General features: G+C 47.4%; 1 protein-coding gene across 1 annotated transcript in view; it reads right to left on the reverse strand.

Moving 5' to 3' along the window:
* Positions 1-1,783: 1,783 nt before the first annotated feature.
* plcb3 (phospholipase C, beta 3 (phosphatidylinositol-specific)) overlaps positions 1,784-26,869 on the reverse strand; it is a 38,961-nt gene continuing 13,875 nt past the window's right edge. Inside the window, exons 3-34 of the mRNA XM_072717425.1 lie at positions 22,697-22,765; positions 18,999-19,142; positions 18,638-18,717; positions 18,426-18,479; positions 18,178-18,250; positions 17,604-17,704; positions 17,157-17,323; positions 16,732-16,878; positions 15,800-15,957; positions 15,621-15,703; positions 15,462-15,546; positions 15,128-15,284; positions 14,722-14,823; positions 14,545-14,621; positions 14,158-14,254; positions 13,505-13,589; positions 13,186-13,310; positions 12,708-12,862; positions 12,445-12,603; positions 11,412-11,511; positions 11,191-11,295; positions 11,013-11,107; positions 10,810-10,924; positions 10,694-10,729; positions 10,465-10,574; positions 9,995-10,101; positions 9,567-9,720; positions 9,406-9,482; positions 8,660-8,749; positions 6,173-6,230; positions 5,507-5,593; positions 1,784-5,250 (exon numbers count right to left, since the gene is read on the reverse strand). Of these exons, the coding sequence (XP_072573526.1) occupies positions 4,969-5,250; positions 5,507-5,593; positions 6,173-6,230; positions 8,660-8,749; positions 9,406-9,482; positions 9,567-9,720; positions 9,995-10,101; positions 10,465-10,574; positions 10,694-10,729; positions 10,810-10,924; positions 11,013-11,107; positions 11,191-11,295; positions 11,412-11,511; positions 12,445-12,603; positions 12,708-12,862; positions 13,186-13,310; positions 13,505-13,589; positions 14,158-14,254; positions 14,545-14,621; positions 14,722-14,823; positions 15,128-15,284; positions 15,462-15,546; positions 15,621-15,703; positions 15,800-15,957; positions 16,732-16,878; positions 17,157-17,323; positions 17,604-17,704; positions 18,178-18,250; positions 18,426-18,479; positions 18,638-18,717; positions 18,999-19,142; positions 22,697-22,765 (3,534 nt within the window). The 3' untranslated portion in view covers positions 1,784-4,968. The remainder of the gene's footprint in view (positions 5,251-5,506; positions 5,594-6,172; positions 6,231-8,659; positions 8,750-9,405; positions 9,483-9,566; positions 9,721-9,994; positions 10,102-10,464; positions 10,575-10,693; positions 10,730-10,809; positions 10,925-11,012; positions 11,108-11,190; positions 11,296-11,411; positions 11,512-12,444; positions 12,604-12,707; positions 12,863-13,185; positions 13,311-13,504; positions 13,590-14,157; positions 14,255-14,544; positions 14,622-14,721; positions 14,824-15,127; positions 15,285-15,461; positions 15,547-15,620; positions 15,704-15,799; positions 15,958-16,731; positions 16,879-17,156; positions 17,324-17,603; positions 17,705-18,177; positions 18,251-18,425; positions 18,480-18,637; positions 18,718-18,998; positions 19,143-22,696; positions 22,766-26,869) is intronic.

Here is a 26,869-nt window from a genome sequence, read left to right on the forward strand (position 1 = left end):
TACATCTTAAAAGGACCACAAACTCAGCTCCAGGCTGTTTCGCAAAATATGCGCTAATGCCTCCAGTCACGCAGATCTCAGATCGGTGAACTTGCATCATTAGTGGGGTTGAATTACAGCATACCATGAGAGGGCATGAAACGGGGGCGGGGGGGGGAGTTTAAAAAATGAGCTCTATTTTGAACACTACTGGTGAAGCACTTGACAGTTCATCAGCCACAACGCTGTTTTTTTTGTGTTTCCCATTTAAAAACAAGAGATCAAACTAACTCCTCTGCTATTCTTCAGTTTGTTAGGTAGGTAACAGAAGTAAGCAAACTCCAGCAGATGTAAATGAATCCTTACTTTCCACGGGACTCCTGCTTTGCCTACCACACAGCTTCCTCTCATGTAGTCCCTTCTCGTAGTGATAGGAGAAACAAGCCCCTAGAATACCCTGCATGATCTGGGTACGAGCTGTCAATCACTGCCTGCCCGCAACCAATCAGAATCGCTATGGTACCCAAGAAGCCACCGATTGAGGCTATTGGTAATTGACGGCACATATAAACTCACCCACCATGGATGCCCTGATACACGCTTTAAGATATGCACATGCTGTTACTGTATATCTGAAAGCAAGCAGGTAGGTGGTGTGGTGATTAATGCTTTTACCTCCCATCTCTGGAGACCAGCATTCAAGTCTCCATCTTGCTCCATGTGTGTGGAGTTTGCATGCTCTCTCTGTGTTGCCACGGAATCTCTTCTGGGTGCTCCGATTTCCACCCACAGTCCAGAAACATGCTGAGGTGAATTGGAGTTCCTAAATTACCCATAGGTGTGAGTGGTGTGTGAGTGGCGTGTGAACAGTGTGTGAGTGGCGTGTGAGTAGTGTGTGAATGGCGTGTGAGTAGTGTGTGAATGGCGTGTGAGTGGCGTGTAAATGGCGTGTGAGTAGTGTGTGAATGGCGTGTGAGTAGTGTGTGAATGGTGTGTGAGAGGCGTGTGAATGGTGTGTGAGTGTGCCCTGTGATGGATTGGCACCCCATCCTGGTTTGTTCTCTCCCCTCGTACCTGTAGCTTCTGGGATAGGTTCTGGACCCCCCCCCACGACCCTGAACAGGACTAGTGTATTCAGAAAACGGACGGCTGAGGTTATGTGGTCGATTGTCAGTGTGATGTTACACAGCTCACCATAAATACTTTTCAAATAGCTGGTACCTCCATCACTCTGAATGTACAGGATTCTCCCTAACCTTTCATTAATGTTTACTTTATTCCACTTAAACTCCATGCTCTCAGTAAGCTTGCAGTCCCGGATATTCAAATGGGAACTGGAATTAATCTGTGACTTGCGTTTATTTGGAGCTGTCAGGAGCTGGTCTTTATTACAGTGCCATGTGACCAGTGAGAACAGCGTCAATGACCAGAACCTGAACTTCATGCCACTGCTGAAACTGCAAAATGTGTCAAGCTTTTTTTGTCTTTTGTGTCTTCGAGGATAATCGCGCACTGGAGGTTGTGCAACACCGAAAGCATGTGACATCTTCTTGTAGGAAAAAACTGCAGTTTCTCTATTCTGGAATTCTGATTTTTATGCTTACGTTGCCAAGCAGTGTTCACCGCCTGTGTTCACCGCCTGTGTTCACCCCCTGTGTTCACCCCCTGTGTTCACCGCCTGTGTTCACCGCCTGTGTTCACCGCCTGTACACATGTATGAGCTGCACCTGCTCACATTTCCTATCCCTCTACGCATCGGAAGACTGACCTCTCAGGCCACGGCGCAATGAAATCAGACATTACACAAAATTCCTGCATTTATTGAATGTAGTTTATATTATTTTTCAAGACAATAAAAATTACATCCTGAATAATTTTCCCTTTCACAAGACGCACCAATAATTTCTACATACAGTGTTAACACACCAAGTGTCTCTTTCTGATGTACATAGTGACAGAATAAAAAGCTAAATGCAAGAATTAAAACAGCCACCAAAAATGCGGACAATTCAGACAACTGCTTGTTTACAGACCACATATTCAGTATTGTAGGACAGGTACTGTGGAAATGTTTCAGCTAGAACAAAACTATAATAATAATAAAATAATAATAATAATAGTAAAGCTTGTCCCAGCATTTGTAATTAAAATCATGGCTCTATCATTAATGTTCAAAGTCTGAGATGAGAGGTACACTTAATCCTAATTTTATATTTTATATTATATATATATATATATATATATATATATATATATATATATATATATATATATATATATATATAAAATCTTATCTAGAATTAAAGAATCCCTTTAAAGTACTGCCCAGTTTCCAGCCACTAGTCATTTGTAAATGTCATTAGAAACACCCAGTAATTATTAAACACCCAGAGGACACTGCATTCCTTTCAGTTGTTGAACAAGGCTTGACCTTCCTGGATTCAGTAAATGTCAACGCTGGACTTCACAGCGTTTAAAGGCCAGCAGTGGCAAACTCTTGCACCATTACGGTAGGTCAGCCAATCGAATGTATCTTACAGCAACACGTACCTCTCAATTTGCACAAAAATTAATTTGGATTTGGATAACGAACAGCAATCTCCTTTTCAACCAGCAGAGGCACTGCTGTCAAACTGTGGTATGGATGCACTGGCCTGGCTGGGTATTCTAGAGCTAAAGGATGAAGCGTGTAAAGGTACAAGCCCCAATTCCAATAGCACACACTGTCTGGAGGCCATCTGGCGGCACATAAAGGGTAAAGAGACACGGGATTACAGTGGTGGTTCTAGCATTTCCTACCACAGACAGGACATAGTTGTTTTTCTTTTTTTAAGTTTTTGGGACAAACCACACACATTGATTACACTTTTAGTCTTTTAAAAAGAAAGACGACAGTTCAAAAACTAATTTACAAAAAGAGAACATGTTCCCTTCTCCCAGAGTTAATCTGGAAAAGCACTTTCAGTGACAAACGTGACAGTCATTCAACACAGGACAATAACCTTTAAAACCAGTGAGTCTCATTCCGGTCCCCAGGGACCCTGAGACGATCCCCAGCCAGACTGTCCACTGGATTGGACCTGGACCGACCAAGGATCCCCGAGGATCAGTTCGAGAAACACTGCTTTAAATGAGCTAATAGCAGAACATAGAGGACAGCATGACGGCACTCTGCTTCTGTACACGCTAAGCCCCTCCTCCATAATGTGGAGGCCGGACTACACTCCGGACACCGGTTTGCAAACCAAATGCTAGTGCAGAGGATCCTGTCCAAGAACGGTAAACATCAATGGGCAAGTAACACAAGACTAACTTCTTCAGACCCATAGATTAGTTTGTCCAAATTGTCAGTGTGATCTGTTACCCAAACGCCGCAGTTGAGTGTGAGAGGAGCACGACGCAGCGCGGGTTCCTGTCCCGAAGACGATTATGTCAGATCTTCCCACCGCAAAGTAACTTGATAGATAGACAGGCAGCAGGTGGCATGGGGGAGGGGGGGGGGGGGGTGATGAGGATGCTGGGGTTGAGACACACTCTGCCCCCCCCCCCCTCTCAGCCCAGCCACCCCCCCCATTTCCACCATTAGTCAGTAGTAAAATTCATATTCAAAAACCAAACAGTCAGATCACATAAAAACGTATAAAAAAAAATAAAATCTACTCCGCTTTCTCACTAAATCAGGCACTAAATACTCACGTGAAATAGAAGACAGAAGTGATGGAGCAGCCTCTGCTGATACCGATGGAGAGAGGGACCAAACTACGGCTCTGCCCGTCTCCCCTGTGCCTGTCACATGGCCCTCCGAAGGGCCGTCTGGAGCTGTATGTCATGGGGCTGTGTGCATGTGTGACGTCAGCCACGGGGGGGGGGCAAGCTGCCAATACAGTCATTATTACTGTATCTACTGTCCGTCTGAGTGGCGTGCAGCTGTGGCGCCGCTTGCAGACTGACCCTGTTCTAGCCGGCAGCCTGTTCCAGCAGGAATCCACAAGTCACTAATATCTACCCCTTAGCCCCCGCAGCGGGACAGAGGCTGACAGCAGCCATCGCAGCTGCACAGAGACAGATGGAGGGGGGGGGGTGATTATAGGCAAGAGGATGATCTGGTTAAGCAAACTAATGATACAAAAAATATCACCGTGGTGAAATTGGATGCCTGGGCTCCGTAAGTCATCCATCGGTATGAGGTGACATTCTCACAAAGCCAGGAAGGGGGGGCACGGTCATCCAATTATGAGGGGGTGGGGCCAGTCGTCAGGCCATCAACGCAGGAATACATTATATCCAACCACAGATTTACACAGCAAACCCCAAGCCCAATCTGGCACTTTTTAAGAAAGTAGTTTCCAACCAAATGTCTTGTTCATCTCACACAACCTACTTGGAAATCCTCCCCATTTCATTTTCAGATCCACTGTCTAGTGACAACTACAGGACCGTTTTACCATATCAACAGCATTAATGCACTTCTTATTTGTAATGTTTGCTGACTGGTGTCAGAATAACTGGATTACTGTCTTGGCTATAAAAGGATCGGGGTGCAATTCATCATGTAAACAAGTTCTTTCTATGTTATAATATACAACGCAGCCCGGCACTGTCACAAAGCTAAATCGCTAAATTGCAGTAGCCCACCACCTGGTGGCCAGATTCACACACTACACACAGGCAATTGCAAAGCTAATAAATAAATAGTAATTTACCTCTGAATTAAAATGTGCCCTTCATGTCCACAGTTTTCACCAAGATAAGAGTAAGGATGTCTAACAAGTTAAAACATTCATAGAAACCCATACCAATAAAAGAGCAAAAAGCTTTGGTAAAAATTCTCAGAAGAATAGCAATAGCCTTAGGGGGTAGGAATTTAAAAAAAAAAAAACAAAAAACATTTAGATACTTAAAACAAAATTAAGTAATAGTACTATTTCTAGGTCAGTGAGCGTATGGGAGGAGGCATGGAGCAAAGTTTAATGAGGGAATTCTGATAAGTTACACTGACGTCAGCTGTGCCTCTGATAAGACTGGTGTCTTGGAGGATGACGAGTCCGCCAATGAGGCTGCGCTATTGTCCAGGGTCTGCCCTTCGTGCCAGCTGCGATTGTGCGGGGAATACGGCGGCGTGCTGCTGTTCGACGGCGGGCCAGAGCTCGTGCTGTCATTGTTGGAGAGGGAGCCCAGGTTCATCTCTAGCTCCCCCTGCAGGTACTGGCAGATTTCCTCTGGCAGTCGCTGCAGCTCAGCATCCATCTCTCTCTCTAGCCGGGCCTGTTGCTAAGGTGGAGAAAGAAAACAAAAGCATCCATCTCAGGAACAGCAGCTTACACAAGAAAGGCAATAAAACAAGCATTCGTATGGATGGATGTGTACAAGGCACCTAGAAAAATCAACAAAAAAAAAAACACATGCTGAACCAACTGTACAAAACACTTAAGGGCAAATATTTAAAAGCTGACAAAAGACAGGGGATAAAGAGAAGGATGTGGATGGAGGCGGAGGAGGCAGGCTGAGGCGAGACGGGAGCACAAACCACAGGGAGCTCATCGTCGATGTGCTGCAGAACCTCCCTCTGGCGCAGAACCAGCTTATCCTGCCGCCTCTTCTGAGCCTCGTCCAGCTGCGAATGGACAGATGCAGAGGTCACAGTGCCACTTTTACCGACTGCCAGTTGGATGTCTGGAGGACAGTGTGACTAACGCAGAAAGGTCACTGCATTAGCACGGGGCTTTAAAGGCCGTGTCTCCCAACCCGGTCCTCTGGGAGTCCCTGTGGTCCAGGTTTTTGCTCCCTGCCAGCTCCATGCCAGTCAGTCCACAAACAGAAGCAAAAATGTGGACTATCTGAGGGTCCCCAAGGAATGGATTGGGAGACACTACTTTAGGCGACCAGCTGCCTGTCGCCCCAGAGACAGAGGATGGAGACTGTATTCTGTTGTTAATGTGCAGCGTTTGTCCGCTACAGGTAACCCAGTGCTACACTCACAGGGAAAAACAGTATAAGCAGAGACAGACACACATTTTTCCCTTGATTCTAACAAACCGCGAAAAGATGAAAAATTACATAAAAGCAAGAGACAGACAGAGGGCTTTGTGGGCACAGCTGGCCTCGGGAGGGTCCAGCACACAGCGCCAAAGGCCACGGCCAGGCAGAGGCCCGACAGGACCAGCTCGGCCCGGGTTCGGCTAACGGGACTCACTTTGCGCAGTGAGTTGACAGACTCTGTGATGTGTTTCCTATTGATCTCATTCAGCTCCCTGGAGGAAGAAAGGAAAGAAACGTGTCTGTGAAACTGGCAACAGATTGTCATGCAGATGGATGGGGTGTGGGGGGGGAATGAATAATAAAAAGAGCAATCACAAGTGGATGGGAAGGATGCCACAGGGAAGGCCGACGAGATAAATGTTAGGGCCTCGTATGAGCAGAATGAGACACAACAGCTCAAAACCAGGATGCCAGTGTGGCACGATGGTGTCTGGCCAGACCAACATGTGGCTCCGCAGGTTAGGACTTTGTGCCTGTGATCAGAAGATTACTACAGTAGTTCAAACCCCTTGTCTGGCAGAATGATACTACCACTGGGCCCTGGAATCAGGCCCTTAACCCTCTGGGGTCGGCGGTCCCACCGGCGGGACCTGACAGAAATTTCGCCAAACCGTTTAAATGACTCTGCGAGTTTTTGTCATTTACACGTTTAAAAAAACATCCTCAGAAACCTTGGACGGTCTACTTTTCAAAAATATATATAGGTAGAAACTAAATACATTTTTACAGCTTCATGATACGAATAGAAAGAACAAGAGTGACTGACTTAAGCGTCTGCGTCTCGAAGCAGCTCTGATCGCCTTCCCACTTGCAAATCGCGCTATTCGCATGATGATAACATGATAATCCGACAGTTAGTATTGGGTAAAGAAATATGTGAATACGCCCATTGTGACCGAAATAAACAAGAGCACATGTCTGGGTAGTGAAAAGAAGACCGATTACGGATTTAGTCAGTGTTTTTTTCATGATTCTACAGCGAAATTTCAGCGAGATATAAACTGAAATACACGAGAAAGATACGTGGTCGACGATGCCCTCGTCCCCAGAGCGTTAATAATAGTCACTGCATCATATTTATCACTTTCTATATTTATATGGTCACAGTTTTTTATTTTTCATTCCATCTACCAATAAACTGTGAGAGGGATTTTATTGTTGCTACTTTTCTTGCGTTTCAAACTGCCTTTCCAAAGTGATGGGTGTGGGGTGCAGTGACATTCCAGACTGATGGGCCATTGACAGCATGCAAACTACTACAGGTGTGAGGACACCTATCTCATCAATATTCATTGTGCAGGCCACTGACTTTGAGAAAAAGAGTGCCACTCCAAAGTTCTAACACTTTAGTAATCAAACCACATAAAATTTCTGAATGTCACTTTCACCTATGTGTAGCCAACCCCAGTGTCTATAAGCTTCAGAGCTCATAAGTCTTGGTTAAAAATGTCTATAATGTGATTCTTTACAATTTCTCAGCATGTATGAAAATAGGTTTTTGAAAAGTATATGTTTAAAGTTGATTTTAACAAAAAATAGAATAATAACATTCTAAGTGGTCTCAGATTATTGGTGCTGAGTTTGTGCTGAATAAAAGCACATGTAACACTTTGGGATAAATGTTTTTTAGATAGGTGAAATATTTTGAAAATGTCAAGGCATGTCAGACTACCCCGAAAGTGGAAAAGAGGCCTCAGACCCCAGGGGGTTAAACCCCAGTTACTCCAGGGACACTGGTTGACCCTGACCTCTGACCCTCACTTGTAGATCCCTTGGGACGAAAGCATCTGCCAATCAAATGTACGGAAGCCCAGCAGGTGCATGTTGCACCAGGCCACTTAAAGAGCCACGCATGCTTGATATAGTTGCCCAGTTCCAACATTACAGCTGATGCATTCTGGGTAAGGTCAACAATCTCTGACCTCAGGCAAAGAAAATACAAACACTGAGCGCTCGCAGGAGTGAAAAACAACCGAAATCTTAAGCTTTAACCTAAGACGTGGAGCATGACAGTCATGTCGTGACTGCAGCATGGCATTAAATAACCAACAGCTGTCTGCTCCCTGCAGAGTAGAGAAGTCAGTTCCTGGACTCCGGTCCAAGCAGAGCCTGGTGACAGGAACCCAGGGGGCCGTGTTGCTCCCTCTCCTTCTGCTGGACTACAGGAGAGTGACCTGACACTCAGGCCCTACAACCGCTCAGAATGACAACCAATTCCAGACTGGGATTCTCAGTGGGGTTTCTGTCACTGAAAATATTTAGAAACACTGGATGACACTCCTGCGCAAAAGCCGCATTTATACATGCATGTAGGGAAGGATCATGTAGTAGGTCAAAGTCCAGGAACGGGATGATAAAAGCAGGGGCGATTACAGGATTATTTTAAGGTGGGGGAGCATAAGAGGAGTCCACCTTATCATTAGCCAATGAGATGCTTTGAATTGGTGAGTGACAGGGGAGGTGGCACAGGAGGAGCCAATCAGGTTTCAGGTGGAGAATCGCTTTCATGTGGAACAAGTGCCCTTGTGATCCTGCCTCTGTATGAAACTAAATGGAAGAAGGTTCTGGAGCTGGGCTAGTCCACCTAGACCCCATGGCTGATACCAGCTCTGGGTTCGGGGCGACTCCCACATAAACTCACGCGTCTGCCTTCTCGCGATCCTTGGTCTTGGCCTCACTTATGCTGTTGTGTCTCTTCCTGTCCAGAATCTTCTGCAGTTCCTTCTTCTCTCTAAAGCAGAAAGCAGAACCACATTTCAGTTTCCCATCAAAGTATGTAATAACTAGAAAAGTGGAAAATTTAGGTGAATTAGAAATCATTATTTCACTCCAATCATCCAAAACTATCCAAATTAGCAGCTGCCCCCCCAATTGAAATCGCACCTCTGCAAACAAACAGCTTTATGACAATTTCTCTGCATGTAATAGAACCTGCAATCAAAATTTAATGCAGACTTTCATCAATCCCATAAAAACCTGAAAAGGCACTCTAGGGTCATTTTTCTGCCTGCCTAATATCACTCTCTCGTTTTGACATCTTACTTGTATCTTTTTTAAGACCCAAAAATAAACATGAGAGAAAAGGAGGGATAAAAGAAAAGTAAAAATCTATAAATAGAGCCTTTCGATATAGAGACCTATCTCTACCACTCTATCTGCAGTGCGGACATCAGGGTTTAACACAGAACCATTCTGCAGTGCCGGTAGTTTATAGGGAAAGGGGAAAAGGAGGAACTATATATGGATATAAAACATATAGATAAACTTAAAAAATGTATAAAATGATGTATACATAAAATGTATACATCAAATGTTTTATACAAATATATTGCACAGAATCAGGCTGCAGCCGTGTCGGTCGGCTGAACACGCAGGTGCTGCTCCTACTTCTCGCAGACGTCCTTCAGCTTCTTCAGCTGCGTGACCTGGCTCTCCTGTGCCGCCTCCTTCAGCTTCTCAAAGGCCTGAAGTGAGGAGGGAGCACCGTGACACATCTGCTGCCAAGCGGAGAGGGACATGTGGGGATACGGGGTGGGGGAGATCCGTACCTCTTTGAGGTGAGCCGCTTTCCTCTCCCTCTCCAGCTGGTGCTGCGTCTGGCGCAGCTGCAGCAGCTCCTGCATCTGCCCCTCACGCAGCTTCAGCGTCTGCTTCTTCAGCTCTACCTCCAGGGCCTTCAGCTCCTTGGGTTCCTGGGGCTCCCTGAGGGCCCGGAACATAGGTCCCATTAAATACTGGGGGCCATGGGCACAAGGCTGCTGGACGACACATGAATCCCTCACACACACACACACACACACACACACAAAGGCACGCTGGCACATGCACAAAGACATGGATACCGGAGTGTGGCAGCACTCACATGCACAGCGCCCCGCCCAGCCCTTGGTGAGGCCCCGCCCAGCCCTTGGTGAGGCCCCGCCCAGCCCTTGGTGAGGCCCCGCCCAGCCCTTGGTGAGGCCCCGCCCTGTCTTACTTCTTCAGGCTGCCTTTATATTTCTTCTCCATCTGGCTGCGGCGTCTCTGCGACTCTGACTCCAGCTGGCTGCTGCGAGTGCGCTGCTCCTTATTGAGGGCACCCACCTGTGCGTTTTCACACACACACACACACACACACACACACACACGTTTGTATATCTTTATGGGTACTCTCCGTTCATTTCTACGGGCATAACCCTAATCCCAGCAATGACAACCTTAACCCCTCTACTGAGCCCTAACCTTAACCATAAGTAACCAAGCATGTTCCCACAATATAATATATACATAACTACAAACACACACACAGCACTTGGTTATATCTGCCAGTTGTCCCAGCGGGTTGATGTGTATATTTGTGTGGGCCTCCAGTATACGTGTATGTATACCACATTCCAGCCCCATGCAGCCCCATGCAGCCCCATGCAGCCCCATCCAGCCCCATCCGCGTGGACCTGAGCGCCTGACCTTCTTCAGGTGTTTTTTGCGCAGCTCCTTCAGCTCCTTACACTGTTTCTTCAGCAGCTTCAGATATGACTTGTGCTGCTTGAGCTCCTCCATGGACTGGGGGGGGATGTCTGAGTAACACACACAGGATCCGGTGACCGGGGGAGATACAGTGGGGTGGGGTGCCAACAGGGTACGTGACGCACCTGCAGGAAGCATTCAAATGGACCGAGCGGCACACGGGCCATACCTGCCATGACGGTACCAATGAGGTCTTCTTTCGGTCCTGAAATAACACACACAATCATTAGCATATTATTCTAATAAAAATTCAGCACAGGGGGCGCTATAGAGCATAAGCAGTACCTGCAGGGGGCAAGTCGGGAATAGGCTGAGGGGTAGGCTGAGGGATGAAAACTCCGTCCAGCTGCGGGGGGGACGGTACATACCGCTTGCTTTCCTCTGACTCCTTCTCCTCCATCTGAAGAAATGAAGGATGCCGTTACAGGACACTCACAAGCTGGTATTGCCATTGGACATATGCAAAGATGCAAAGGCGGGTCCTCCACCTCGTGGCTGTCCTCGATGAGGGCGGCCAGCTGCCTCTCCCGCTGCTGCAGCAAGCTGACGTGCTTGATGGGGTTGGTGAGCGCCTCTGCATACTCTGGGGACAGGCAGCGGTGGAGGGTTACCGCGCGAGTGACACAAACACAGACGATATAGACGGAAGGGCGGAGGAGGCCTCACCCTGGTGCTCATTGGGGATATAGTCCTGGGCCTCAGTGTAGACCAGCAGCGAGGCTAGCAGCAGTGGTTGGTTCAGATCATTCTTCAGGCTGATGTAGTGGTACCCTGAAAGACACAAAGGATATAACCAGAGCACATGCTGAGAGCGGAGGGTGGAGCACGGGTGACGGAGCAGGTAGAGCAGGGAAGTAGAAGACAGGATGCCCAGGAAGGGCGCCCACCTGGCCTGATGGCAGACACTGGCAGGATGCGGTGGCCGATGAACTTGCCATTCTCCTCATACACTGCCACCCTCAGGGATGCCAGGGTGGGCAGCACTACCTGGGGGAGGGACATGAGGAACTGGCTGAAGAACCAGGAAGCGAGGAGCCACACAAAGTCAACAGGATGTCAAGGGGCAAAGGGAGAACAGGCAGGGTCCGAAATTAACTCTGTGACTCATCGGTCAGGGTGGCTGGTAGATGAAAAAAGTCCACTGGGCGCGTCTTTCTTACTGGCCAAAATAATAAATTGTCGGTTTGAGTCACATATATATTTGTTTTCGTTTTAAAGGTTGCCATACTCCTTGTAAAGAATCGCCGCAGCACTTTTAATTAGCTTGATGGTAACTAGCAGCAGACTGGCGGCAAGTGACAGTTACTCGCATTCTGCGAAGACACGCCTCTACTCTGCCTCTGATTGGTTGCGGATTGTTTGGTTACGGTCATTAGTTGGTGGTTGGTTAATAAGCTTAGAGAAAAATTGCCAAGCTCAGATAGGCAAACAGAGGCAGAGGAAGGGTGGGCCTTCACAGAACGTGCATGTGTGTGTGTGTGTGTGTGTGTGTGTCTCAAACTCTGACACAGAGGACAGAAGCAGAATGCCTGTAATTCAAAAGCGATAGATACTCTTAAAACAGACTTTTAAAGTCACGTGACTTTTGGTACAAAGGTTTACTGGTCTGTGTGGTGGATAGTCTTCCGGAATTTACTTGCCAAATGGACAATCTACACACATTTGGTACCTGGTGAGTGTTCATGTCAGACCCTGACTGCTTGAATAAGCAGGTGTGGGTACTGTGTCACTGCTGCGGTATCTCACTGGGAAGGTTTCAGGGGAAGCACATGGCATACCAGCTTAACCATGCTGGAAAAACACAGCATGCATGGTGACTGATGGAGTTCAGCACCGATATAGTCAACCTACAGCCTTCTTGATGGGTTTCACCGTCCGTTTAGAGCTACTGCGTGTCTGTGAAAGGAGGAGCATCACTACCTTGTTGAAGACGGTCTCTTCATCCCACACTGGGTCCAGGGAGTTCCCGTTGGAGGTCTTGGTGCGGAACTTGCGCTTGGTGTCGACGGGTAGGCCGAACATATCCACCTCCACGTACACGCCGACCTTCTTATCACACAGGAACTGGCCTGAGATCACCTAATAAGATTGACACACCGAGAGGCCAATGTAGACAAAACAAACAGGAGTGTAAAAACATGGAGGGATTATGCAGCCGAAAGCTACCCAGCCGCGGGCCTCACCCTGATCTTTACGGTGTTGGCGACGATGCCGTCCACGATGTTCTCGGTGAAGGGGTCGAAGTGTTTATCGGTACGCCGCATGAACTCTGGTTTGAGCACGTAGCCGCAGCGACCGTTATACTCAAACACGCCCATGTTCAGCTGCATGGGCAGGTCTGAATGAGGGAAGCGGAGAAGGAAAACAGTAAAAAGTCTTTAGATATGGAGCGCATAGTGGCATAATAAGCAAATTACATCAGGATCGGGGACACAAAGCCTTCGACATCTTAAAACCCCGACATCTTAAAATCATCTTATTAATTGGAATCATCCCCTCAGGAATAATATAAATGACCTCAGATTCCTCAACTCAGATATGTGTTAGAGGAGCAGCAAGAAAGGACAATGACACTCTGAAATAGCAGGGAAACTTAAAAAAGACAGCTTACTGAACTAGGAGTGACAATACCAAAGTACGAAATTAAGGATCGGTACTCACCGAGAGTCTGGAAGTTGAGTGCCACCATCTGGCAACCCATATTCCAAAAGATCTGAGGCATGTAGTTTGAAGAATCCACCCTGGTCCCCTTAGGGTAGATACGGCTAAGCTGCTTCTTATTGTATCTGTACAAAAGCAGCTAAGGGCCCTTGCAGAGATACACATCAACACACAGAACACCTTCGGAGACAGGAATAGGCACTGAGAAGTTACGCTTCCTAATGGAAAGGTAAAAACAGACAGGGAACCATGAAGAACAGGAGAGAGATGGCCAAACAAACTTCCAACCAGACCTGCATTTGAGACATTTTAAGGATACTCCACAAATTCAATCGGGGAACTTTTAAGTGTGTCCATGCCTTTGGTTTCCACGAAGGAGGACATCTCGAAGAACTTGTTCCTGTCTGTGGAATGTAGACATGGTGGTGATTGGTATGGCACCTCAGGACAAGGCAGACATCATACTTCATACTTATCTTCTAAGAATCAGACTGAGGCAGTTTTAAAGACACCAACTCATGATCAGGACACACATAAGTAGTACAAGTAAACATAAATTTACATATATTGTTACGACACTGCTTAAATGAAACCTCTCCCTCAGTATGAAGGAGCAGTAAATATTAAATCGTACCAGTAATCCCACAAACACTGGCAATGGAAAACTACGGGAGTTGACAGGAATAATTAACAGTGATGGCTCAATATCTTCTTTTAATACAAGTAGCCGGTACCCAGCCAATGACAGTTAATGACAACAAAAACATACAATAGGAATATGAAAACGATTCAGAACACACACGGAGCATCCATGGTATGACGGCGAGGTCATATTGCTGTTAAAGTCTGTGTGACGATTAGGTGACCCATTTTGGCAGCAAATATGAAATATGAAAAATGACACTTGGGGTGGGTGAGGAACGAGGTCACCGGAGCAGGGGGGTAGGGACCAGCCCGTCGCGAAGGACTCACTGCGCGCCACCTCGAAGCTCTTAAACTTCACCGGCTCTATGTAGTTCACCAAGTTCGACATCTCCTCCGTGGCGTTGACCTCACTACTCGCCGTGCCCTGGGTTCGAGAGAGATGGAGATGGGGAAGGAGAACAAGATTATCTGCTTCTTTGTGATTTATAACAGCAAATGGGACAGAGGAATCTTACTGTTTCGCTGTATTTTTGGTAACATAGACTGAAATGCTTTTGAAAGCCTGTTACGTAAAAAAAAAATACCTGTCAGGATTCTTACCTGTCAGAAAACATACCAGTGAGAATTCTTACTAAACTGCTTTGAGATCCAGGTCACACTCAATGACAAAGGTGAAAATAGGAGCCGGGGGGCTCAAGCAGACATCACTCCTACCTCGTCAGGCATGCTCTTGATGTTCTTCAGGTCCATCACCTGATCTTCATCTTCCTCTTCTTCACTCTCTGCGTAACCTTGATCGTAAAACCAAAGGTCATTTCTTCTGTCCCACAACAAACTCTACGGGCACCTCACCCTGCTGTCTCACAGCCCCCGTCACTCTGAGCTACGCACCAATCGACTTGTGGGGTTCGCTATCCTTGACCAGTCCCTCAGCCAGCTTCTCCTCCCCATTGGCCAGTAGCTGCCCCGCCTCCCCATCATTCAAAGACCAATCTAGAGACACATGATGATATGACATAATACAACAGCATGACATTTTGAAAACCAATATACTTCGTGGGATAACATTTTTCACATTTATGATAACAGCTAAATAATGTTCCATCACATCAACTGTTTTACCTTTGCGTTACAAATACACCAATTAAACATTGCATAAAGTGAATCTTCACCTTGGCTTTTTTATGATCAGTGTGGAGCACAGATTAGCCCGATAAGGAGGAGAACCCGGGACAAAGGCACTGCACAGCCAACTAAACAGGAAGTGGAAGGAAGGCCGCTGAGGAGTAGGACTCACCATTGTTGGGGGAGGCCTGTTCGGCCGCCTCGCCACCCTCTTCTTTGCGCCTCACGCTGCCCCTGCTGGATGGCCGGTGGTGGTGCTTCTTCTTGTTCTTAATGAGTATTTTCCCCATCAGGTCTTGGGGGGATGGCAGGGGATGACCGGGGACCAGCTGCGGGCGGAGAGTACAGTACAGCATTACCATGAATCGCTAAGACAGTGGAGAAGAGAGTCACTGCTTCCCTTAAATCCCCACACAGCCAGTTTAAGTTTTGGATTGTTTCACTGATGCTGTTACTCAAGCGTCAGCTCCGATCACCTGGCCCTAATGGTGCAGGGGCCAACTCACCGGGTACTTCTCCAGCGGATCGATGAGCAGCGCATCTCCAAATATTGTGCGGCAGTACTCGGCCATCTTTGCCTGTTGTTTTGCACTGAGGGCAGAGAGTCGGGCTGAAACAAAAATTCATATCATCCCGCCACTCTCTCAGCCAGGATCTGTACTCACGAGTCCACGTGATTCTCGAACGAGAGGATGAGGGGATACTGGGATGTCTTAAATGCACTTTCGGCGATCGCCTCGATCACTTCCTGCAAGAGGGAGACACGTTGGTGGGCTCAGGCCAGAACGGACGGGCTGTCGGCCACGCTTGACCACGAGTAGGGGGGTGGGAGTTGCGGAGGCACCTTGAAGGAGATCTCAGTGGTCATGGTGAAGCCGTGGGTGATGTAGGGCTCCTCCTCCGGTGGCCGGCCCTTCCAGCAGTCCAGCTCGATACAGCGGCAGCCGGTGAGCAGAACCTGCCGATACATCTCCACAGAGGACAGCCCCGTGAGCTGGCCCACTGCCGGAGGCGGCACGTCGTCAACGTCAAAGTCAACATCGACGTCAAAGCCAACTTCATCATCATTACGCAGTCTACAAGCCACACCCACCCTGAGGCTGGTCCCACCCCCAAATAACACCTCAAACTCTCCGCAATAACTTCAATACTTAATGCAATCCTGTTCAGAGTGACTTATTATTTAATAGAATTTTAACACTAAAAATAACAAAATATGTATTGCTGGTGAAGCTTATCATTAAGATACACAATTATATAATAAATACAATAATATAACAAATATATTAAAAATATATTTTTATTTATTATATAATAATATAATCAAGCTAAACGCGACATGGACGCTCATTACACTGGCTACTCACTGTATGAAGAGAAAGAAAAACTCCTGTGCAGTAGAAAAGTGGAGTAAACCAAGGGACCCCAGAGGCTGATACTAGGCTGTCATTCGAGACGCATCCCACCATGTAACATTACATTAGCACAAGCATTACTGTGTAACGTTACTTCCCAGGGGCCCCCGGCGCAAATCGCGATGTGGAAAAGTTATAAAATGTATCCATAACTAGATATAGCATGTGCTCATCATTCACACACTCTGACAACCACCCTTTGAGCCCATCACCTTTCAAGCCCCCTCATATGTTACAGGTCGTCTCGTGCTGCAGTATGTATTCGTGTACTTGGCCTTCTCCTAATCAGATGTGCGGCATGTGACTCTTCTCCTGCCCCATGAGGGGGTATGCACCATCTGCGGGCTGTATGGGGAAGCACCTGTGAGGTAAGTGTTGTGGGAGGAGTTGGTGAAGTAGTGAGAGAGCGGCTGGGTCATGTCGTCCAAGATGTCCAACTTCTCTGGGGGCACGATGGAGTTTTCCTCCCCTCCCAGATACTGGCTGAAGCCCGTTAATGAGATCTGGTCTGTGCCGGGAGGGAAAAGCAAGGGTCACGCAGGCACACGAGGCTGCCTGTAATCTGGGAACTGTGCACCATTTCTAAATATCTCTCAACAAACTAATAAAACCTGACAAACTCAGGGGAAGAAAAATTTTATCTGGAGGGATCAGCATAAAGGGCCAGTTCTTCTGGGTGTCCAATTATTGCGGGAGCAGAGCAGGGTATAGCGGCACGTGCGTGTGCGCGCGCACACACACACACACACACACACACACACACTCTCACACTCACAGGCACCTCACCGCGCTCCAGCTGGTTGCTGGTGGTCTCGTGCTTCTCCATCAGCTGCCGCATCTGGTCCCTCTTCAGTGGCGGGTACAGCACCTCGTTCAGGCGAGAGTCACGCTGCCGCTTGTTCACAAAGTCCAGGAGCTGGTCCAGAGACAGGAAAGGCTTCCCCTTCGAGCCGCTGAGGGCCGCGGGGGAACCGGGCAAGGAGGAAAGATAACAAATGAAATCGCCACAAGAGAAGACATGCCAGGCTCTCAATTAGCAATTCCAGGTCAGAGAATTCCAGGTTTTATTTACTTTTGCTAAATTTATTTTGTTGTCAACATACAAAAGATCACAAATGCTAAGATTAATAAGGATCTCCTGAGCACATGAAAGTAAAGTGACAGAAGTCAAGTGTACATGCACAAGCGTGTGCACACGCACGCACAGATGCACACGGACTGGCTCTGACTCACAGCTCCACAAAGATGCGGTCTATCTCGGGCCTCCGGCACAAGTTGTTGATAAAGTTCTGGAATCTCTCCCAAGTAAACTCATCTGCTTTAATCCCCTCAGCCTGAAGAAAAGCCAAGAAAATGAAAGGTAAGAGTATAAGGGAAAGGTCAGAACAAAACCTGTACGAAAAGGTACCTGGTAAGCTTACTCTAGAAAACCCACCCTCGGTGAATTATAATGGTAAATAATACATAATTAACTATTGTAAATATCTATCACATTTAAAAAATAATGGTTTAAACAGGCTAAATTATATTACACCAGCAGGAGGCGCCATATTCCAATAAAACGCATGTGTACAAGGAAGCTGAAGAGCATTGAATTTCACTTGGTATCCTTGGTGATGGTCTGCAGGGCTTAGAGGGGGGTGATTGTGCCTTAGTAGGTTGGGAAGGATTCAAGTTGACTGGGCAAAGCTTCAAGGGTAAAAGGGGGTGGGGTTTAACCCAGCCTATCACCCCTCAAGGAGACAGTCAGGCGGTAAGCTAACCACATCGCAGAGAACAGATCGATGGACAATCAGTTACCGCTCACCCGATTTGTTACAAGGCCGCACTGCTCCAAGGCCATCTCCACGCGCTTCTTATCTGAGAACATCTTCAGGATGCTGGGGTAAGAAAGAGAAATGGTCGTTAGAAGTGAAGGCAAGGTGAAGTGAGGGAGAGAGAAACGAAAAATAAAGCGGTGGAGGGAGAAACGAAAGTGGGAATGAAAGCAGAAGCTCACGTCAGGTACGACCGCAGTCACACGGTCACAGAACGACCTAAAAGGCCCAAACCTACCTTTTCACAGGGATCTTGTTGTCTTGGTTTATCTGCAGTTTTAACTTTGTATACCTGATGGCACAGAGGAAGAGAAAGAGTGAACAGTCCTAGTTTGATTTCTTATTGATTTACTCTGTTAATCATGTCTCATTAGAGGGATTTAGGGGGATAAGGAGACAAACACACACACACATACACACACACATACACACACACACACACACACTTACGCTTTGAAGAGGAACGTGTTGCGGGACACATTCTGGGACAGGATGTTGGTGGCCAGTTTAAAGAGCTCCTCGGTCCACACCTGAACACACATGCATCATCATCATCATCATCATCATCACCGCCACCTACCCCACCCTGCACAGCCAAAGTGTGCCAAGAAAACCACCGGCAAGAAGTGGCCTGCCACATCGACACCGCAAAGATGGATGGATGGGCCAGAGGGAGGAAAGAAACCAGTGAGAGGTGAAGAAATATCAGGAGGTAAAAAGAGAGGAGTGACCCAGAGGGAGAGAAACGTAATGAAGTCCACGGCTTTCAGCTACCAAACCTGCGACGACAGTTGCAATAAACCTTCAGTACCTTGGCTATGTCTTCTTGCATGGCCTGGAAGTTGAGGAAGGTGACATTGACAAGGTCAGTCCCGTGGACCACTGTCAACAGCTTGCCCTCTACGGAGCTGCCATCCCCTTTACCGAAGCCCAGGACCTCTCGCACCCGGCCATCCTGTGGGGAGATGGGCGGCATGAAGTGCAAATCGCATTAGGGCGCAGGGCATGCAGAAAGCGTCTCATGCGGGCTCCCCCCTCTCAGAGAGGAAGCACTTTACGCTCACCATTACAAGACGCTGACAACTTCTTGCATAAGAGGGGCTTAACGAAAGCAAACAAAACCTCAACTGAACCACAACAAACAAAAGGACCACTTTTTTCATCTGCTGATGTTCAGTCTGACACAGCAGTACCACTGGAGACACTGCCTTGTCTTCAGACATACTGTCTTCATGCTCGATCCTCTCGCGTGCCTTCCATAAATATTAAGACAGAGACGTTATCGATGGTACACGCCATTGCAAAACGGCAGGCGAATGTTGCATACTTCCAACAGATGCCACAAGTCCTTTTGTCTTCCACATACTCAGAGTATGATATTTGAAGAACAAATTGCATTCTGTTGGTATGCATATCTAATTAATTGTTGAGATAATAAAGTTAATTAATTACCAGTAGAGGTTTCTGTGCCGGGTGGATTTTACCGTAGAGATTGGTAGAGAGAGAGGTGCTGATCAAAGTCTTTACTTTCTCAACTACTCCAGAAAAGTAGGAAGAAAGTTCATTTCCTTGTGTCCTAGTCTATTTCTAAACCACGAGAACTAGGCAACCTTATTAAGTAATTAGTTTCACCGACAGACTATACTGCACAAAGATAGTATGCGGTTAACCTCTTTCCTTTGCCCATGTAAAAGTTAACCCATTAACCCAAAGAAACAATACCACAGCAGGCCACTGGTACTGAAAAGTATGAATGTTCCATGCGCAAGTTGGTCAATCTGTGCTAATATCTGGATGCAAGATGCTTGAGTCCTTTGCAGAGAGAAGGGTTTACCCAGAAGAACATGGTAAAAACCAGGCACCACTCCTCAAGCTGCATCTCCTCCTTGCTTATCATCCACATCTCTGCATCTGCGAAACACTAACACTGTCATTTAGCAAAAATAATCGATGACTTGGAGCCTGATAACCATCCAGCAGCATTTCATGGTCATATGAACCATTAATGAAGCCACAGGTGGCGAAGGGGATGCGGGAGACAAACAATAACAGAAGTAATGTGATTCTCCTCGTCCCTCACCGTGTCAGTCTCAGTCAATCTCGGTTTCTGTGGCGGCAGCCTAATGAGCTGCACGGTCCCTAGTGCCAGATTCCAGAGATAGAAAGGCTTTTGTGGTTTTGCATGTTCAGGAGCACATTTTCCAGGCATAGATGGCTGCCACTCATTGTATTAGAGAGGAGAAAGAAGAAGATGAAGAATTAGAAGGAGTTGGAGAAAAGGGAGGAGAAGGAGAAGGTAGAAAAAGCTCTCTCTACTACCAACAAGACCATCCAGAGCCTACTGTTTCCCAATTCTGTCCTTGGGGACCCACTTTTGCTCCCTTCCAGCTCCCTACCAAAAATTTGGACTGTCTAGCAGGGATCTGAGAGGGAGCAAAAATATGGAGCATCTGTGGTTCCCCAAGGACTGGGTTGGGAAACACTGATCTAGAGAGTCCACCAGTATCCCATGATTCAATACTCATTTCCAAGACACCTCCCTACAGTCTGAGAGTTTGCTTGCTTTTTGGGGTCTGGCAGATGAGCAACTTTATAAAAAGCACCAATGAGATGGTGTAGAGAGAGATATTCGACAGACTGGCAGAACAGGACGCAGAGCTTGCGGGCAACTGGCAAATTCACTACAAAAAAAAAAAACTCCAGACTCCATACTATACCATATAAATGTGTTCGCTCAGCAAACAAGATTTCTGCTGTTTCCATTTTTAATCGGTCATATATTGCCACCATCTCTGAGGGCACTACAAAGTCTTCATCGCAAATAAGGCAGCTGAGCCACTGGAAAGACCCAGAGGTATGATGGAGGGGGGGGGGGGGGGGGGGGGGTGCTTGGCTCTTTCCCAAGTCATTCATTTACACCCAAGACACTTGTCTTGACAGCTCATGCTTAACATCAGCCATCCATCTTCCTTCTGTTTATCCACACTTCATATCATATCGTGATATCATTCAGACAAAAGTTCAAATTCAAAAATTTCTTCAACACAGCAGGACTTATAAAACATCCATTATGACTAAGCAACCTGAACTGAAACGTCAGCGACTCCAAAAACTTCTTTCATATTGGTTCACACACAGGACCGAACTACAACCTCTGCCCTCCCACATGTGTTTTTAGTGTGCGTAGATGCATAACAGTTGGTCTATTAAAACCTGAGGTCATAGTCTTTTACAATGTAGCGCTGCCGTTCCCAGACTTCTCACGACATTTGACTTGATTCTCAGCAGAATGACGAATCCCCACATTTCCAAACTGCAACCCATCTTAAGCCTTCCATTTGCGCTCATTTGTGCCGAGTGCATTTGACTACATACCGCAAGAGAGACCATCAGCTGATAAGATAAAGCGAAGAGCATAGAAGATAAATACCATTTAGATAGACATAATGCGTTTCAGGACAAGCTGCGGAGAGATATGGAAGATGACATACGGCTATTAAGATCTTCCCTCTCCCGTTTAAAGGAATCGCTGGATGTCTAAGGCAGCCAGGATTCTCCCAAGACAGCCTTACAAAAAGGGCCAGACAGTGTGGTGGTTACCCCAGAGAGGTATGTCTATGCTGCACAGAACCTGTGGGCATTGGAGGAGATGCCGTGGGACTTTCTTATGGATCCGTGCAGAGAAGAGAGTCAGTGAGTTAGAGGATAGAGGCCTTAACTGTTGTCAGATTTAGGGTAAAGATGTCTTCAGATTCTCCTGCCATATTGCTACCAGAAGTAAATCTCGATCTGTTTGATCTCCATGGATCCATGATAGAGGAGTTACCCACTGAAAAAGCTTGCATGCTGTGGACTGCATCCTTATGCGGTATCATCTGACCCCCATGGCCCTCTGGGAAATGTCCTGACCTTTGACCCCAGACCTCATGACAGGGGCCACAGCGCCAGAAAAACTGCAGGCCAGTTACACCGACCCGTCCTCATGACTGAGCGAGACCAGCCCAGAGCAGTCGTATTTGATTTCATTACTTTATGGATAATGGCAGAATTGTTCACACAACATTCCCCAAAGCAGGGAATGACAAATATTTGAATTATTCGGCACCACTACTGTTTTTGTCCACTTTTATGGGCCTCTCTCTAAAAATTTTGGAGAAAAAAAAAAAAAAACAGTAAATGTAGCAACTGGAGATCTTCATTAATTAGCACTGAATGTAATAGATATTATTCCACCAGTTGAGTGAATGAAACTGCAGTCTCCTTGTGCTGTTTTCTACTATGATGCATTTACACATATCAGAACTAACTATCCATGAGGGCTGGGGGGAAAAGCGACATTTGTGCTGCATTTATCACACTCTGTCCTCCTTTGTCCCAGTCTGTCTGTGACCAAGACGTCCATCGACATGCAACTGCCTCCCGCCAAAGTTATACTATAGGCATTTCAAAATCTGACCTACCCAAACCTCACTTCCCCATTACTGTATTTTCTTCACCATTGGTCATTACCTTTGGGATTTTGGCATACTTCCCTGTCCTGGTGTCTCTGATGTAACTTATGTCCAACATGTCCACCTCCTGAAACAGAGAAAGACAGAGATCGTCAGCATTAACAAGCCTTTTCCTGGGCTCCAATTCGTGCCGTTAAAATCGATCATAAAGATTCGTCAGGCTAATTAACTGGTTTCGGCAACACAAACATGCCGCAGAGCTGAAAGTGGAAAACTGGAAAGAGAGACTGGGGAGGGAGGAAGGGAAGGACACAAGACAGAGGTTCAGAAGGTGAAGTCATGAATCATACAAATGGTGAAGTCTAGGAAATAACTGGAATCGCCCCCAAGACGGACTTCCTGCAAGCATCCTGACACCATCTGGATGAGAGCCATAAGCATATAGCTGAAAAGACTATCATTGTTGTGATGCTTGGAGGGAACCCGAGGGGACGGGTTGGTATTTAGAGACAGCCGGACCTCCTCGATGCTGGGGGGAGCGGGCTGTGGCCGCGAGGGGACGTCACACTGTAAACACACAGGCAACGAGAGCAGCTTGTTCTCCTTCTGCTTGGCTCTGTATACACTTGGCAGGACAGATGAAGACATTTAGGCAGCACCCCCTTGAGTATTAAATGAGTTAATGCTCCTAATAGTCCACTGAGGTCCCTCCCTCCACAAATAAACCAAGCGAAGGACCAGCAACATGACGTCCCAGCCAGAAACACGCTTCTGGGTCATCTGGCACTCATGTTGACTTCCTGAGGTCACCCTTTGATTAAGGCACGCAAACATAACTGCCTCTGCTCTCTTTGTCAGACATGCGATCTTCACAGTATGCTTCACAGTCACTCACACGTGCCACTGGCCAATCAGGATGCATCTAGACGTGATGAACCTCAGTGTGAAGAAAATCACGTTTCACCCGTCAGTGCCTCGACGTTCGCAGGCACGAGCTCGAAGTCTCGGCTAAGGTGTGACAGCGCATGGCGGGCATAGAGACGAGAGCCGCGGCAGATCGCAGTAAGTGCGGGAAAAGTCAGCGCAGATCCTGCTGGGACTGGCCCCAAGTTGGACCCAGGGAGCCAGGGACATGAGTAAACACAGAGGACACCAGGCACAAGTAATATTAACTAAGGGAGAAAGATTCATTCGCCAGTCTAAACACTCAGTTCCAGATCAATACTTTTCTGGCAAGATGATTCTGGCCATCGGACACCATGATGGACCAGAACAGAAAGTCAGAGAAGAGCAGAACAACAACTGAAGAATATCCAAGACTGAGCGGCACATGGCGCAATAGAGAAATCAGCCATGATGAGGCAGGACCCTGGCTGAAATGGTTACGCACCTTCAACCTCACATAATTCAGAGGGCTTTTCATAGGTGACTAGATACATAAATCGAATTAACTTTTATTTCTTTGAAGCCACAGCCTGAAGCGTCTTTAGAGAAATCACGTCGTCTATATGCTATATTCCTGGAGCACCAATCCAGGGTCCACAATCTGAAACAGGATTATGTATTGTGGCCCAGCTGGCTCAGGAGCCCATTTTCTCAGCAGAAAGCAGCAGTAGGCAACAATATCTGCAGGCACAAAGGGCCTGTGTCTGACGACGGACCGCATCATTATCTTACATCCTACTATTATTCAGCTCTGCTATTCAGTCACTGAACCCAGAGATCAGGGTGAGTAACCCCATCGCTGTGGTTTGGGATCGGACCTCAAACTTTGCTTTTCTAGCTTTCTCAGAACTCAAATACTCCATGACCCCCTCCCCACAGCCACATCTCCTCCAGGAAGTTCTCGACCTGCCCCAAGCCAACCTATTTAACCTACATCGAGATGTCTGAAGCATTCTTGGGACTGGCCTTAGGGGAGGGAAAAAAAAGTGAGCTGGTAGGGGGGAGGGGGTGGTGGAGCATCAGGTCCCTGGGGTGGGGGGGGCACAAATCTTTTACTGTGCCTCAGGGCCTGACTCATTTTTTCTACTTCATTACTTCCAGCACCAAACCACCATGTGAATTAGAGAAAGTTCTCTCTCGAAGTAGGCTCACGTCTAGATGATCTGCCCCCCTGCCTGGTGGTACACATCCATCAGCACTGACTTCCTTCTATAACATCACAAATCGACTTCCTTGACAAACTCATGGCCCTGTAATCCTCTCCCCTCCAAAAGAAGCCCAACATAACTGAATACGAACAGCTAAGGCAGGTGGTGCTCTGGATACTTTATATCCCTGCGAACCCCCCCCCCCCCCCACGCTCCCTAAAGTCTCCAAACACAAAGCCAGAGAAAGTGTCAATGAGCCTGAAATTGAGGAAGTCGGCTGAAGTGACCTGTTTGTTGTTGCTATTATGTGTGTGTGGTGCGTTGAAAGGTGTGTTAGGAAATGGGCATAACACTGAACTGTTTGTGTTCTGTTTGGGGGGGGGGGGTTGTTCTGTATATGACCCTTCCATTTAACTCTAATAATAACTCAAAGTTGATAGCTACACAACTGACATCACTGTTATTGTTAATATAAAGTGAAATTAATAAGTTTGTACCTTGTTGACAATGATCCACTCAAGTCGATTTAATACAGTAAACCATTCACTTTGGCTGTAGAAAAGATAGGTCTCTATTTGTGGAACTAAGGCTGATTCATTACTTTGCTTTGGGTTTATTTTGTAAATTGGTTTCAGAGAAAATACATATTCATGCTATTCATGCTCCTGAAATAGACGTACAGAGATGATAGGTGCACACTGTCACTGGGAGGACTGTGGCTGTCTTCTGCCTTGGTCACATGATGTACAGGAGGCAGCCGTACGCGGCAAAATAAAACAACAAGGGCCGTCATCTCCTGTGCTTTCTGAGACGCCCTACGCAACCCGCCACGCAAGCGAACATGCCCTCCACGAGCCGACTCTCCGCTGGGAGGCGTGGCGGGGGGGGGTGGGTGGAGGCTGGAATGGAGGAGGGGTCTGGGTAAACAAATCGGAAAGCTGGGATCCACTAGTGTGCAAGGCGACAAAATGCAGTCAAGCGGGATGCCAGAGGAGGCCGCGGACAAGCGGGATGCCAGAGGAGGCCGCGGACATGGGACTGGGGCAGCACTCATGTCAAGGCCGAGAGGCGGACGGCTAAGGAACGTGCCGAAGAATGTGCAGCATATTGTATATTCTGAGAGATTCTGGAGTTTCGGCTGGTGAGGCAGGTTTGGGGAGCAGACGATGGCTGATTACAGGCTTCAGTGCCGCTGCGGTTCGCCTCCTGGCCTCTCCCGCCTTAAGTAGCCAGGATCTGCAGCCATCTTCCTCCCATCTCTGCCCCCCTCCCAGACTAAAATCAAAGGGAAGTGCTGTAACGTGGATCGCAACGATACTGCGCGTCTCTTTGTGTCACGTTGCCTGTGGGCCATCGGCCAGGATCGCTTCCGTCTGATTGTGTGGCTTTATACAAGTTGAAAGTGGACCTGAAACCCGCATATATATTTAATCAGATGGTCAAAATTACTGCACAGACTGATTCAAAGCCAAGGGACTTCTGCTGGGCTGCGGGCCCGACTCCGCTGCTCAGATCGCCGTTTCAATTTGGCGGCGAAATGCGCCAGCTGAGACTCAGGGTCCCAGTGCAGGTCTGCCCTCGTGGGCGGGGGGGGAAATAATAATAATAAAAGGTATTCAAAGATGCAGTGCGACGCCTGCATTTCTTGACCTTCAAAGGTTGCTCCTTCCTGGATGTTTGGCTTGCCCGCATGACGGCGAGTTAACGAGTTAAACAGGGTTTTGTATTCCAGGCGGGAAAGTCCCATCGAGGGCATCTGCATGGACGAGCCATTGTGTGTGAGTGTGTGTGTGTGTGTGTGTGTGGGGGGGGGGGGGATATTACACATGAGGTATGTGTGCAGGCGGGAGTCTGTCCGTGTTACACAATCAGCACAGGCATGCCCACATTTACTGCGTGTGCGTGAGCAAGATTCGTTAGTTAACGAGTGCAAATGTAGAATGGGTTAGGGGTGTAGGTGTGGGTAAGGGGTGTAGGTGTGGGTTAGGGGTGTAGGTGTGGGTTAGGGGTGCAGGTGTGGGTTAGGGGTGTAGGTGTCGGTAAGGGGTGCAGGTGTGGGTTAGGGGTGTAGGTGTGGGTAAGGGGTGCAGGTGTGGGTTAGGGGTGTAGGTGTGGGTAAGGGGTGTAGGTGTGGGTAA

Source organism: Paramormyrops kingsleyae, chromosome 10 (assembly GCF_048594095.1).
Source record: "Paramormyrops kingsleyae isolate MSU_618 chromosome 10, PKINGS_0.4, whole genome shotgun sequence".
In the NCBI taxonomy this organism is placed as follows: domain Eukaryota; kingdom Metazoa; phylum Chordata; class Actinopteri; order Osteoglossiformes; family Mormyridae; genus Paramormyrops; species Paramormyrops kingsleyae.